The 16217-nt window shown below is 48.2% G+C and overlaps 1 protein-coding gene across 11 annotated transcripts in view; it reads right to left on the reverse strand.

Annotated features, from left to right (window-relative positions):
* Nucleotides 1–5571: 5571 nt before the first annotated feature.
* LOC126928691 (uncharacterized) overlaps nt 5572–16217 on the reverse strand; it is a 238600-nt gene continuing 227954 nt past the window's right edge. For 10 of the 11 annotated variants that reach the window (XR_007716901.1, XR_007716898.1, XR_007716897.1 and 7 more), the window contains one exon: nt 5572–6849. Coding sequence is in view for 3 of the 11 variants with exons in the window: in XM_050744332.1 (XP_050600289.1) it covers nt 6641–6849 (209 nt within the window). In the remaining 8 variants the exon portion in view is untranslated. Of the gene's footprint in view, nt 6850–13501; nt 13517–16217 lie in introns of those variants that run through there. The other variant, XR_007716896.1, reaches the window with a different exon arrangement.

Consider the following 16217-nt stretch of genomic DNA (forward strand, 5'->3'; position numbering starts at 1 on the left):
GATCTCGGCTAAATTACGCGCATAAATTAGAGAGCTTGGTGGTCTTGGGTTTACACGTACCGTGTTTTGACGCGAAAACACCGGAGAGAGAAAAGGACGGGGGGGGGGGGGGGGAAAAACCTTTGTCCTTTCTGGTAGCGTTCCATAAGTCGGGGCGATATCAAGCGATGGTCGTTAGATCGCCGTTATCGCCGTCGCCGTTAGTTACTCCACCTATTGTAACAATTTCATAGAGGTCCGTGCAGGGTGTGTAAAACCCTGCAACGGCCTCGCGTGTCGGAAGACGATAGTCGTCACAGTGACTGTTATATCAAACGGGGTCGAGATTGCGATAACGACTGGAACATACGTAGGATACACGGTTTACGTACCTATACTCGTACGGTGTAGTTAGCGAGAACGTACTCTCGTCCTACGCACGAGAGGGTGCAATGTCGTAGGACCGATTTCACTCTCATTTCCGTGCCTGTGTACCTAACTAACTATTTAATCGTCGCGCGTATCGTGCGACGCCAACAAATTACTTACAAGAAAAGTTTCTCCACTCGACTTGTCCCTATTTTCGAGTTTGTCAAACGTCTTTCACCTACGTTACGTCTATTTTAACCGCTAATCGTTGCCGTTGGAAAATATTTCACGCGCTCCGTTCGTTTCTAAGTACGCGATGAGCACGGATCGCGGTTCGTAGAGAAGGTCGCGAGATAGGGGAAAGCTGGAAACAAGGTGGCAATCCATTTCTACGCCAGTGAACGGTAGGTGGTACGTATGTAAAGGAAGCCCCAGTTCTACGTAAGCCGGAACGGCGGCGTTCGTGGCCGAAGCCAATCTCAGTCGACGCTGGCCATTTGGCGTTTCCTCGGTCGTGCCGGTCGTGCACACACGGGCTTGCCTTTTATTCCGTTTAACCCCTGCCTCCGAGGTAGCAGCTCACCCCTGGTCGCGCGGCTCGCAACGGAGAGGCCAGGCCAGCTTCCTAAATGATTAATTACCGATCTCCATCGCGCGGAGGGATCCCGCAGGAAGGCGGGTCGTTGGACGGCCTTAAAGTAAGCTCATTTCTAAAACGGATATTCCGTGTTCCGCGTGCCATGGAACGGCATTCGGTGGCCCCCAACGTTGCTGCCACTTCGCTGCCGTCTGCCACCCCCGCGTATCGCGCCCCCCCCCTTACTTGCGTAAGCTCCGTAGACCAACCAACGGGGTTCCCTCTTCGCGTGGCTACCGACTTCGCAGAGATTGTGAGCTCGATACCCCGTCTTTTCTCTCTTCCCCTCTCTCTCTCTCTCTCTCTCTCTGCCCTTCGCGTAAATGAAACGTGTTACGTACCAGAAAAAAAGCTTCTACCTCCTTCCGCTGATCGATGGGCCAGAAATTTCTCGCGCGAAGCGCGAAACTAACTAGAACGATGATGTAGGAACGCCTTGTGCTCGGCAAATTCTTTTCTTATCGAAAACTTTAACAAAACTCACCAACTTTCTTCTCGTGAAATATTAACTAGTACCTCGTAAAATATCAAGCCTGTTCGGCTTTTTACCTCATTTTTTCGAGCCACCGTGGAATTTACGAACGAACGCGGTTCTTTCGACGTAGTTATTGCCGTATGTTATTTGCTTTTTATTTGAACGCGGCAAGAGCGCGTTGTAGCAGGAATATCGAAAACTGTGTTTGAGAGGAATCGAGTTTAGCGTCGGACGGTTGCAACTAATGTCGCGATAAAGATCATCGGGCAGAAAAAAGGGAACGAGGAAGAGATTGGCCGCGTGGAATCTCAGCAGACGACGATTCTCTTTGGTCGATCCTTCCGTGCCCTTTTCTCTCCGGTACCCTGTCCGTTTGCCGGAATCTTTGTCTGTGTGCGCGTTTTCGTGCGATACGCTGTGTTATCGTTTGCATTGCAAATGGCAACCCACCCCGCCCACATTCAAACACACCAGGACCGAGGAGCGTGCACGTTTTATGGTGAAATCGGACGCGTGTGCGAGCCCACCGATATATCGAGTCCTACGCGGATGAGTCACGGGAATCGAAACAACCCTAACGATGCCCTCTTAAGGGGGTCGACTCGTCGAATTTGGACACGTTTCACCGCGTTCTCGAATTATTTTTGCTAACTCGTTGCCGCGATTACCGTAAAAGTGGTAACGAACGTGCCAAATTGGTTCGAGCAAATATCGAAGTAACTGCTGCGCGACATCGAAATGGCGTTCTCGAAATGTCTGCAATCGTTTTCACGAGGAATTTTTCTCGCATCGGCCAACTTGGTCGTTCGATTGTTCGTCGAAGCCACGGAACTGAAAAAGCAAATATTTTCCGCTCTGAAACTCGAACGTCGGGTTACTTGCTCTCCCCCGGTTCGTATTTTAATTCGTTGCGCATGTTTTCGCGTAGCACCCCATTTTCTTTCCACGACTCTCGGTCTGGCAGGACTTATTTTTTTTCTTCTTTATCCCGAGCCAGGTTTACTTAAGATATTAAAGTGCTCACCCTTCTTTTAGCTTTCTTTCTTCTTTTCCCTCTCTCCTTGCCTCCTTCCTCCGCTCTTTCGTTCCTCCGGAGGGAGTTGGAGATTCCTCCGTCTTTCGGGACCATCCTCCAGGGAGTTCGGAGCCTCCGGCACGGTCTCGCTTAATTTGTAAGCGGATTTTTGCACTAATCAACGGATTTAAGAAGGACAAGCCGAAGAAAGAGGGAGAGGGGGCGGGGACGGAAGAAGGAGAAAGCCTGCGAGACCAAAGACGGGGGACAAGAAAGTCATTTGAATTTATTTTAATTATACTAACGAACAGGCCGCGGAACGAGGGCCTAACGAATTATTTGCTCGAATATGATTGCGCGGAATTTCTAACGAAGGATCGACCGATCTCTGGCCGCGTCGTCTTTGGGGGAGAGTTGTTACCACCGGCTGACGGGCATCCATCCTAACCATCACGAGCATCCTATTTTCGACGAACAATCGTCGGCAACAGACCTCGTTAAAGTCAACTTTCTACCGTCTCTTTTGCGTTGCACCGTGACGGCGAAAAGGAAGAAATTTGCGGATAAAAACTGACGTATGTCCGATCGAAACTGGCCAAAGCGAAGTAAACGTGAGATTGCACTCTTGCCACGTTCGCTAATAAATCATTTCGTTAGCGACGGAGACGTTAAAGAAACCGATGCGCGATAATGGATCGCGCGATTATTCACGGATCTCGTATCGATCGCCAGCGATATTGCAAGTGACTAGCGTGACCTGGACACGAGACGAACGCCCGCCTCTTTTGCATCGGCCAGGGTGGTGAAGCAGCTTAGACCCGATCGAGAGCAATCGAGAGTCAACCGATATCTACGATAGCGTTCGCGAATATTTTCCCATCGAATTGAAACGTATTTTCCCAACTGTAAACGGAGAAACAACTCGTTGTAGATCGATACGTCAGAGAATTTATTAATTTTTATTAGAATATAAAACACGAACGGACAGGTAATTTCGCGTTGTCGTTCTCGCGCTGTACGCACACGCGCGATTGAACGATCCAGAGCGAAGAAAGATATAAATAGGCTCGTTTTCGTTTGATTGCAATCGAATTTAAAAGAACAATGAGTATCTTAGAGTTTGGACGATCGTATTTCTTTCGAGGTACTCGTTAAGGCTTGCACAGCATAGCGAAAAAAGAAAGAGGAACGCGGCAAAAGGGGGATGAACGTCCGCCCGTCGGAAGACGGAAGACTACAAGCAGGAAAGAGAGAATGAAGAAAAGAAAGCGTGGTTTCCTTAATGAGAAGTACAGAGTAAAGCTTTCTTTGCGCGTCCTTTTGCCTGCGAGCGGTCCTTCACCCTCCTGCTCGCTCGGCCACAGCTTCCTGCCGTGCTGGTCGCCGCGAACAGTCGAATCGGATTCGCGGCTTCAGGGCCGGCTTCGTGTAGACTTTTTTTCCAGCTGGCCAGCCGCGCTGAAATGCTTCTTGTGTAAGTAAAAATCTAAAGTGACTACCGAGATCTAAGTTTTAATTAGTTTATCTTGGCCGCGTGGCCATTGAATATTTATGAGCTATCGCGGCCGCCGTTGCGGCGCGAGAGAGCAATCAACGGAGAGCGAAACGGAGGAAGAGAGAAAGTCGTAGAGGTGCGGACCCTCTCGACATAGTCGGGGATGCTGCCAGCAAAGGGGACGAAGAATGAGATTCCACCGGCCATGGAAAGGAACCGCCTGTGGTTACTGTCATCCCATGGGATTTCTCTTTCGATGCTTCCAACGCCGGATACTATCCTCCTGGATATAATTGCACAGCCAAGCCGTACCTCGTTGTTTCGACAAAAAATGTTTCTCTTGGAGGGAAGACGGCCCGTGTAGTAGAAGCAATTATCGTTTCGTAATAAGGATAGAATTTGCGACTAATGTATCTTGACGTTCTACTCGTCGTTGGCTGCAGAAAACGGGTGACGATAAAAAAAGAAAAAGAAGAAAAGCGGTGGTGGCAAACGTGACCGTACAACGCGTAGTTGGAGGGAATGCAAGTAGGAAGCCGTAGGAAACAGGAGAATTCGAGGTTGGCTGCTGGTCGGAGAACGTTCTACCTCCGCCAAATCCATGGGATGGAAAGGAAGCAGGAGAAAGAATCTATAAGTCCATAAATCTGTGAAGCTAGTCGACAGAGAGAAAAAGAGAGATCGGGAGAAAGAAGCCGAGGGGCGAGAAGAAAAATTTATGGCTGGCACCGTAAAAAACAGAAGCAGAACTCCGAAGAATTTTTATTTCCATCAGATTCGAATAATATTCCCTGCTGTTTGGCAACGGCCACCGGATCTGCTGATCCTCGCGATCCCCTGCAGTCCGGTAAAAACTAAAGGCAATTAGTCAATGATCAACGTGCGAAATCGTGATCGCCCGTAAGCGAAATTATTTATTTCGAGTATGGACGCGATGCGTCGGAAAAGGCCCTGCTAATCAAAAAGAAAAAATAAAAAAAAAAGAAAAAAAAAGAAAACAGATACGTGTATCGCTACTCTTTATAACGCGTTAACGAGGTAGAAATTGGTTGCGTTATTTATCAATTCGCTTGGATCGACGGGCAGAAAGCTTTTAGTCAGAAGTGAAATGGAGCGTAAAGGGTTGACGTTCCATGCGGTTAGGTAGAATTGTTGGCGATAAAAAGTTGGTCGAAATAAGTTTTCCGGCGAGCCCATTTACGAACGTCATCGCGCTTTCGCGAATATTCGAGGCACGTTTATCTACACGGCAGCGCACACGTGCTTAACGCGACGCGTTGGGTTACAGATTGTCGATTCATATTTACATTTTAATAACTCTTCTCTTCTACCTTGTCACTCTCGTACTCTCGCGCCACGGCAACCACGATGCACATTCACGTGGACGCCACGAGCTTTTCCTTCCTATTTCAGCCCCTCTTTCTTCCGCTGAATTATAATTCCGCGTATACGTATTAACGCGCTTGTCGACCTATTAAAAAGAATTCCACGCTTTAAAACCGATGCTCGATATCGATATCGAAATGCTTAGACGAAATGCTCGCTAATGAAAATGGAAAATAAAAATTAAAGTCTTACGCTACGAATTAAACGTGTACATGTAAAGGGTGATTCAAGCTTTTCGTTCGTTTATTCATTACATTCGTTTCTTTATTATTTTTTATTCACCAGGGAAAAATATCTGTGGGATACACACGATGATAATGCATACAATCTATTCTTAATTTAATGCGCATGAAATTTTCGGTTTAATAAGCGCAGCTCGTAGACGCATTCTACCATGTAACTCTTTGTAATTATATCATTGAACAGCGGAGGTTACGCATCCCTTTATCCCTCCCTCCTGTCTTCTCATTTTTAATCGCACACCGTAATTATAATAATTCGAATTTCAAATGCGATCCGTATCGAGGCACATCAACGGCGTGCGCGCGCTTTAGGCAAATATTTTTCTGGTCATTGGACGTCGAGCGGCAAATAATAATTTTTGATACGTTCGTGTTACTACGATTCGAACGCACGTTTTCGCGATTATTACGTTTATATTCGCCTGTCTGCTTATTATTACATACAGGCCGACAATTTTATTCGTTTCGATAATTACTGCAACGCGAATACGCGTACGATCTTTTATGAAGGTTGTAAAATTTCCAGGTAAACAATGACCGAACGCGCTAGAATTGCTCGAAAATGTTGTTCCGGGACAGGTCGAATTTTTGCCATCTCTCTGAAAACTATTTTTGCTTTCGCATTGAAATATGCGTTAAAGTAGCCGCGATACAATTTCGCGAACGTACAGCGAATGCTATTCCATGCGTAAAGAGGAGATATCGATGACATTTTTTTTTTTATCCCGGCGTCGCGATCCATCGCACGGTTCGTACGCTTTGGCGTATTTTCCTTTTTTTCTTTTCTTTTTTATTACCATCTATACGACACCGGCGCGAGAAGCCGTGCGAGAGAAGAACGCACGACGGCTGTTCGACCGGGGAGAGCATTTAAATTTAAAAGGACCTAAGTTCGAAGTTTTAAGCAGCCCAAAGAAGTTCGTTGTCCCTTCTCCGGGTCTCGGCATCGAGTGTATTTGCATGAGAAAAGTGTTCTACAATTCCTTCGATTACACACTCGCCACCATGGCCTCGAAGATAGCTCGCATTCTAGGAAACTTTTTTACGAGATCTCCGAAACGATGAACTTTTCAGATAGATGTGACACGGTACACGTGTTCCATTCACAGGAGCCAACTTGATCTTGACTCTTTAGTGAATACTCTTCGTACGTCGTGCGTTTCATCCCTTTTCTTTGGCATTCGTTTCTTCCTTCGCTGCCGCTCTCCGTTCCTGTATCTTGGCTCGTCTCGTCGTCGACGCGCGTTCGACCTAAAATACAACGTAAATTTTTGCCGAAAAATTAGTTTCGAAACATATTGCGAACAATTTATAATATCGTAGGAATTACATGCACCTATATAGTACGCGTTAATTTCCAAGAGATGCACGATTTTATAGCACGTATCGTCTTGCGGCTAGACTTTATATCCGAGAAACAAATATTTCGCGCGTGTTTCTGCGTAATCCTTTGCCCTCTTCTCGAGCATAACGAGCCACGCGGTTCCCAATGGAGGTTGATATTGGCGGTTGATTATCAATTTTCTACCAATTTGGTTCCACTTGTAGCGGCGCCAGCTTTTGTCCCGCTAATCACCCCTTGGCTACCGCTTTCACCCCCCGCCGGGTACATCCGATCCGCTTTGCATATTACGCCACGATATATCTCTACTATTCTACATCGCTTGACGAGTCTCACCCCATCCCCGTCGCCTTTCTTTTCACCCCTCGATAAAAAAATTCTGTTCGGCCACCAGCTGGAAAGCGCAATTGAAAAAGATAACTGCGTCGCCTTTCACGCGAAATCACTCTGATTGACTGGAGAAAACAGAGTTTTTAAAAGGGTCATCGAGATCTCCGCGAGATAATCGGTATCGTTGTTTCGAAAGAGGCGGAGAACCGTCGAATCCGTAACGCGGCATAAAACCCGTAACGCGTTTCTGCTTGAGTCGAAGAACGCGATTCTAGTTTTTCGCGAATTAACCCGGCAGACAGGCGGACGCGTTCGCAAAACAACGGAGGGATCAAACGTGGACGCTTATGGGATCAGCGATCTGAAAACGTTGTGTTGTTTCAGGTGAGCCAGCTCTCACGCGCCACACCCTGTTTTCCACAGTGGATCCTCCCTGCTCCCTCCGGACCGCGATCCCTCATCGCGGCCGATCGGAATTTTGAAATCGCTCGGTCTAGCGGCTAACAAAATTTTTATTCCTCCGAAAAATACGAGCGACGCTGCGCGCCATTCCGAGAACCGGCAAACATTTCCCTGGCTCGATTCAAATTTTACGCCAAAGCGAAGAGCCCCCATTTTCCTCTTTTTTTCCTTGCCGTTTCGTCCCGCCATATCGCCGAAGCAACTTATTTTTACAAGTTGGACGATCGATGTGGTTTTAAGAGTAGCAGGAAGTAATCGCCGGCTCGACAACGACTGGTCAAATTTACCTCCGTTTAAGTGAAACCGGCTGTTTATTTTTTTGACGTTCATTAAAATTTATTCGCCATTACGCGCGCAGCGGGGGTGGCTATGAAATAAAACGGCGTATTCCGAGTGTCGTCGAGCCTGTTCAAAATTCCAGGCGTCTGTCGGCAATAAACACTGTATCACTGTTTCTGGGCACATTAAACGCCGCTTTGGCCGCGTTTTCTCGGCTTAAGTAAAATGAATCAGTGTCTCGTCGTTGTGCTTCTATCGCGGTAGAAGCTACGCTCGGTAGATAAGCCTCGCAGAATATAAGTATTTGCTTTCGTGAGATATTTATTTTGCAAAAAGTATTCCGCAAGACGGCTACGAACGATGCTGCTACGTGTTTAAAATATATTTTAGCGAGCGATAACGCATCGGGGTTTACACAGGGGAGGAGGGAGCAACGTCAATATTCAGCGATGGCGGTGGCAGAGGAGCAGAGCATGATCGTTTGTGACACCAATGACCAATCGACGCAGGAGGGAGGTGGGCGCGGTAATGGGAAAGCCATGCACGCCGGCCCGATTCGCCACTCGCATAAAATTAACCAGTTCGTTCGTTCGTTCGTTTTAATTAACGAAACACCGGGGGCATCGCGAGCGGTACGTCTATCTCTTCGACGTGGCATGGTGGCACGTTTTACACGAGGCCGTGTGAAAAACCGGGTCTGCACGATCTCGCCTCGATTGCTCGACTTTGTTCGCCGCGATAAATCGGCGAACGACGACCAAGAATTAACGGTTTCATCGTTCGGCGGCCGGCCGAGAGCCGTGTCCGAGAATCGAACGAGACAATAAGTTTTCACGGATATCTGGCGCGGTCCTCTTCTCCTTCCGATGCAACATCTGCTTCGAAGAGTTCGTGCATCGGCCTGTTCGTGCAGAGACGCGATCGAGGAAAGGGTCTTCTCTTCCTCCGTGGCTCAGCACCGTATAAGGTTAAGGTGTAGAGCTGGTCGGTGGCACGATGATGTCTCTATCTACGACGGAATAGCGGTCCGTTAGGTGTGCGAGCCGATGCAACACGTGTGCACGTAGATGGACGCGTGTATGTGCATGCACACAGGCGCCATCGAAGCATGCAACGAGTCCAGGGTCACCTAGGGTCAGCCAGTCACGGAGTTAATTAGACGCCGTGCTTCGGGAGCTCACGTGGCAACATGCTCAGATATCAATCGGTTGCTTCTCCGTTCTTGGATGGACCCGTGCTCGGCTTTCTTAAAAAATTCTCATCCCTCGTTCCTTCTCCGCTACCCCTCGCTCCCCTCCCCACCCCTCCCCCTATCCCATGCTTCTTCTCCCTTTTAACCCCTCGACGAAAAATGGGATACCGAACGGACAGAATCGTGTTTAGAAAGATCCTCGATACGCGAAACTTTGCTCTCTTCGTCACGCCGTTTAATTAAGCTTCTCGAAAAATTGTCCAGCTTCGTCTCAAGACGGAATCCTGTTTCCAGAGAAAATCACCGACGAAACTAATACCACGGGAACTCGTGTATTCCGTGTGATTTCCGCGAGAACCTGGCCAATTTTACGTCGTTGAAGAAACAACCTTTAGTCGCCGTGGTAACTTTACCCTCTTTCCATCTTTCTCGACCGACTTGATTATCCCGGCTAATTTGGCTTCCCCATTTGCTAGCGAGATAGGAAAGCACCGAGTCCCTTCCTTTCTTCTTCGTCCGTCAGAAGACGTAAGAACACCGTCGCGGTCTTACCTTTCTGCGGGTTTCTTAACGCGTATTCCCGTGAAACCGACTATCTGCAATTAGCCAGCCACATTTATATGACCTGATTACGTCTCTCTGCCAACTTCCTTTAATCCAGCCGAACCCTAAGCAAAATCTGGAAACATCCAGCTAGCTCGTCCTCTTCTCGCCACCGAATCGATCCCTTTCTATCGCCTTCCTTTATCTCGTTCTCGTATTGCCGAATCGTACGCGTGAATTTTTACAACCGTTTACGAGCAAGCGAACCGCGCGAGAAGCGACAAAACCAAGCGAAATGGGACAAAAGGAGGAGGATGTTGAAAGAGAAGGAGGACAGTTCGTTAAAGCGTAGGATGATAACGAGGCAGAAAGGATTCGAGGAACGTGGTACGTCCCGCTCCGGTTCGCTTTAGCGTTAAGGGTTTCGCTTACGCGGTTCGACGAGAACGTGCGAAGTCTCGGTTCTCCACGGAGATACTCGTGGCAAGAGGAGCACAGATAGAGATGAAAACTCGTGGAATCGTGAAACGAGAGGAAGAGGAAGAGGAAGTGGAAGAGGAAGAGGAAGAGAAGCAGAACGCGGCATGACGGAGGGTTCGGGTGTAGGTCCGCCGCCCCTGCTGGCTCGTTGGAGATGGAAGCAATAGGGATCAACTAGTATGCAAATCGCATGTAAATATCGTTCACTCTCCCGGTACCGAACCAGCTAAAGCCTCTTTCTCTCTCGATGTCTGTGCCTCTCCGTTTCGTGTCTCCTACCCTCTCGCATTCCCTCGGCATTTCGCTCTCTCGCTCGTCGAGTACCGAAGAGAAGAAATCAAAGCAGGGGACAAAGCAAGCGCAGACGAGATCGTGACGGAATTCTTTCTCGTTCTTCCGCTACCCATTCCCTTCGGCTGGGCTAGCAGCAGCCACCCCCTCGAAGGTATTTGCTTTTCTTCATCTCGAGTTCCCAACGATGTGTTTCAGCCAAGTGGGTGTTACCGAGCTATACGATCGCATGCTCGTTAGTTGTTAATTAATTTATTTTTATCCGGGAATACTCGCAACGAACGTTTCCGAGCCTCGTTTTGGCAAATATCATCGATGAAACATGAAAAAAAAAAAAAAAAAGAAAAAAGAAAAATGTAGTTGTAGAACGAAATACAATCTGGAACGATCTTTTCCTTCGTTGTGGAAACAATAGTGGAGTGAAATCGAACGATCTAATATAGTTTTTTTAATAACACTTCCGTGCGTGGTAACTTGAGCGGCGTAAAATTGATTTTTCATCGCATTATTTCGCGGTACGCGGAGGTATCTTCGTAACGGCCGACGAAGCATTAAAAATCTTTACCGTAGAAAAGTTCTCACGTTTCAAGGTAAGTTTCCAACAGTCTAACGGAATAATCGAGCGATATTGTGGGTAGCTTTCTCACTATTGCCAATCGTAAACGTGAGAGCCGTTCTCAGCAACTGTGACATAATGTCCTCTCCGGTGATGTTCGAGCAACGTTGTCGCTCGTGATGTCGTTGGTATGAAAGTTTCGCACGATCGTCCCCACGGGATCCGGTAATTTCGAACAGACACTCTTGCAAAATCGTCGATCAACTCGGCGGCAATCGACACTGGAGCGTTCGTCCCGCAGACTATTTAAACAGGAAACACGGCAACACGATCGTCATCTGGTGGCCGACCAAACTTAAGAATTTAATCCTCGACGCCACGACGTTACGGTTGTAACGACAAGTACAAACACTCGATAAACGATCTTGTATCATCGATTTCTCGTCGACTTCTCGTACAAAGGAATAATAATCGGGACGTTAACGTCGTTAGGGTTTAATAGGGACGAGCATTAGTCGTGGAATTATATGACGACTTGTGTCTTATTTGGGGCGACGGTCTAGCGATGCGAGAAGCCAGACCACGGAGAAGAGGGTGGAAAGAGGGTGTGAGACAAGTAAGACCTCTCTAACTCCAGGTATTTTCATCCTATATTCCTCGACCTCCGTGCCGGCAGCAGGATTACTCGGAGAGACCCTGAGAACTTATTCTCCCTTTCTTACCTTGCAGGGACCTCTCGGCTTCGCCGCATCCCGCTCGACGTCTTCCTTTTCTCCCTCTGTCTCTTCCCGGGCTTCCGCATTACCATTCTCAAAATTCTCGATAAACCGAGGCTTCCGTCGTGACGTTTCGCCCTCGAGAAATCGTACGCTCTCGCACCTTCCATTTTCCACGAAAGCCAACGGTATAATCGAGATCTCTGTCTCAACAACGCTATTAGGCACTTTTGTTCCTTCGATCGTTAATTTGATACGGTTGATGCGATAATTACTAGGACGATTTAAATCTCTCTCGAAGCAACGTGTCTCTCGTGCGATCGCCCTAGCAAAGCGCCAACCACGTTTCAAAAGAATGCGGCACGTTACGGCGGCTTAAATTACTCGGCAATGGTCGCGATATGATCTTCGAGTTGGTCGGCGAGAATCTATGAAAAATTTATATGTAAAGAGGAGAACATCGATGCAAGAGGAAACGAACGAAACGGAAAAGGTGGAAGGAGGAAGGAGGGAAAAACGGAAAAGGGACGAAATTCCATGCTGCCGAAGAAGATGTCAGAATCTTTGAACAGCGATACTTACAACTGCGGATTCGGCGGAGTGGCGGTATTTTCTATGCAAAAGAGTTGAAAACGTAGAATGGTCCTCGCGACAGCGCGGCGGGAGGCTGAAGAACCGGGTAGATACCGAGGGATGGGGGGAAAATCTGGGAGAGAGCAGGGGGTACGGTGGTTGCAGCCGACGGCACGTTTTAATAATGCCTTCCCTCCGACGACGAAGAACGAGGAAGAAGTTTAACGAAGATTGTGCCAGATACTTTTAATTGCTATTCCTCCCTCTGCTCACGAGCGCGGCCGATCCTGGAAAATGAAGGGAGGACTTGGAGGTCCACAGAGTCTCCTCTCCACCCTTTCCAGACCTCTCCTACCCTCAGAAAAACCCCCTATTCTCTCTCGTCCCCCGAACCCCCTCTCACTTTACAGTCTTTTTATCCACCGTCCCGTGGACCCTCGTGATTTTATCGTACTTGTATCCTCTCGACTCCCGTCCGCCGAAGAGGTTTGTTATTCCACCGGCAGATAGGCGACAAAGGAATTAATCGGGTCGTCTCTTCCTACTCTGCCTCTCTCGAGCCTCTCTTTGTCGTTCGAGTGCCGTCAATTAAATTGAAACGTTAAAAACCAGAGATAAATTGAAACGGTGCGAATGTCAGCTTTCCTTTCGCTTGCGATTTTCCGTGATTCGCTTGGCCGGCGTTGCGCCGCCGCGATTTGTAGCTGCCGCGTTATACGCGACACGCATTCCGACAAAATTACGAGCCAGCCTCGGCTCGAGAACGTTCTCTTCCCGGGAAAATATCCGTTGCTTTTGTTGCGTGAAATCGCGATCGACGTTCCTTTTTATTTTATCAAGTACATGGCGGCGGCGGCGGCGGCTGCTGCTGCTGCTGCTGTTGCTGCGACGGCGGTAGCAGTGGCGAGCATCGATCGAAAACGCGTATATCCTTCTTTCCTTATTTTTCCGCGATAAATAGCTCCGTTGGAACTGAAACGGCGGGGGGTGAAACGTCAGAAAGATCGATTCGATTGCCTTTCCTGGGGCATCCTGCAGAATTCGCGTGCTTCCTGTGTGCTCGTCCGTTATGGAGAATGGCTCCGGTGGTGTGGCGCGCGTGCACACGATCCGTACAATGCGGCGAAGGCTTACGACCGACTATAATGCCGAGTCTAAAAATCAAAACACATTAATCTCCGCCACGTGGCTTGGATCGCACGCTGGTAACAAAACATTTTCTGCGTCCGCCCCACGTGCCCGATATCGAGAGACGTCTACTTTCGGCGACACTTGCGGTACCGTTTACGTTCAGATACGTTCGCTATTTATTCGCCCTCCTTTCTATAACCATCCCCGTCGCTTTATTTATTTGGATAAGCCGTCCGGTAACCGTGTTTCTCTTTGCGAATTTATTTGCGCAGCAAAGTGGCCATTCAACGAACTAGGTGGACAGGTAGACCATTGTTCCATTCGAATCGAATCAAACGCTTGTGCGTCAGTTTGCCTCTCGACGTGTTACAACGAAACGCGCATCTATCGAACGCAGGCGTTGGAGCGTTTTCCGATTCTCTTTAGATGACTAATCGACGCGTAATCTGTCAACGATGATGAAGCGACGCTGGCTGCGTCGACGAGCAGAACCGATGCGATTTCTTTCGAACGAAAATTCCGATCCCTTCGTGGCTCTTCTCTTTCTCTCTCCGACGTGTCGGTGTTCTTTACGAGGTAGCCGATCTCTACACACGCGTTGCCGAGTGCCTCTCGCGTCCTGATCGTCGACGTTAACCGATGTGTATCCAGCGACGAAGAATCAATTAGGCGGGGAACTCGGCGCAGAGTTGTCGATCGTCTGTACCGAGGTTCGGAGGTGTATAGGTCTCCTCATTTACTGCGAATTTCAACGGGAAATGTCCAGGACACCGTCTAAACGCCTAAGAGATAAACAAAATAGCAACGCGCATGTGTCTCGACGAGTTCTTCCGGGCGGCAACACGTACGCGAAAGATACATGTGGCCGCTTATCTAATTCAATTTGGTAATATCATGCCCATTGAGAGAATAAATGATTACCGGGAAGATATGAAGTTATCTGGTCCCATGGGACGCGTAAATTGCCATTACCCGGTGTTCCCGGCGGTACGAAGCGAGAGAGAGAAGCCCGCGGCTTTCTAGGGAGCCCGCTTCGTGGATCTTAATTATTAATCGTTCTCGTTAATCACGCCAATCGGCGGGGATCGTCGATTATATCTCGGACACGTAAAATATCACGTGGAAGCCAGTTGCATTGGCGAAAGCGATTTCTCCGCCTTTAACGAACGCCAATTTATCTTTCGTAAAATCGAGCACGATTTTAACCACGAGGCTCTACACGCTTTCCGAAATCTCGAGCGTTTCCAGTCATCTAGCGTCTATTACGACGTTGGACAGCAGGATAGGCGAAAAAGATGGGGAGGAAACACGTAGGAGGATGACGAGCGAGATATCGACGTGTTCTGGTGGGGTGTGTAGCCGGTCGAATGCTAACTGTCGTACCACTCGATTGGACGGATATATTCGTTGCGCGGTGATCACGAAAGCCGAGGGTGAAGTTGACGAACGCGCGGGGACGGGGCTAGTAAGAACTAAGGGGTGGAGGTTGACTGTACGCCTGGATTTCGAGGGGTGCCAATGGAAAATCGTGACGGTTAGAGGGGGCGCGAACAATGCACCGGAGATTTAGCGTGACACCGACGGTGCAAAACCAGTCTGTACGACGAATATTTCTTTGACTTTAGAAGAATTTTTCTTTCGATACACAGCGCGAAATATTTGACACGAAACTGTAACTATACGTGGATATCTTGGTAGCGAATCTTGTAACTTGCGATGGTTATTCGCGTGGGATCGTATGCAATTGTTTGGAACGCGTTGGCGAAGAAACGCGATTACCTTTAAATGGAACTTGCTGTTTCTCGACCAGAAGACCGAGACAGCGAGCGAACATTTATATCGGATTTCGCGATTCGTCAACTTTTTTGTTTGTTTCGCACGCGACAGTCTGATTCACAAATCTTCTCCGCTAAGTAGGGGGTTTTGGCCGAGAGAACGAGGGGGTTGGTGGCCCCCTCGCGCATCCACCCTCCCCCCTGGCGTCCTGATGGAGCGTGAAAAACAGAGGGGTCCATTGTAACCTCGTCCTGTGGCTAATGCGACTGTCGTCGGTGTAGAAAACCGGGTGCAAGAGGTTTCGTCGTCGGCGAACATTAGCCAACGGTCGTTTAGCTGAAAATCCTCGCGGGGCACGCTCTTTGGGTTCCGGCTCGTTGAAAGCGGATTTTTTTCAGCTGCGTTTTCGCACGGAAGTCGAGCACCACCGAATCCTTCTTCGCTCTCCGCGTCGAACTCCGCCAAACACGCTTTTAATTGTTTTCTTCGTTGCAAAAAACGCGTCGTCCATCTTTTCGATTCATCGTCAAAACTGCATTCTTCGTTCCTTCTATTTTCCTTTTTTTTTTTCTTTCGTTTTTTTCTCTTGCCATTCGTCGTTAAAGATATTCCCACGCAACGGGAGTTTCGCGATAAGACAACGAAATACAACGTTCTAGATAATCGAAGAAAACAAACAGCCGCTTTGTTCTATTTTTTTTTTTCACTAATACGGTAATACGACCTCCGTTAATTTCCATCAGACGACTTAACGAGTTAAGCGCGAGATACCATCTATAAAATGCCTGCCAACTTTGCGCAACTTTACACGACAGAGATAAGAAACTTGCGAGTTTTAAAATTAGCAGCAATAAACATGTCATACCTGCCGTTATTATTTTTATCGGTGGTATGCAAGCAACTGTGTAAGTCCAAACTATCTGGTTTTGCATCGGTGTATAAGTCTAC

The sequence above is a fragment of the Bombus affinis genome, chromosome 2 (genome assembly GCF_024516045.1).
Source record: "Bombus affinis isolate iyBomAffi1 chromosome 2, iyBomAffi1.2, whole genome shotgun sequence".
In the NCBI taxonomy this organism is placed as follows: Eukaryota; Metazoa; Arthropoda; class Insecta; order Hymenoptera; family Apidae; genus Bombus; species Bombus affinis.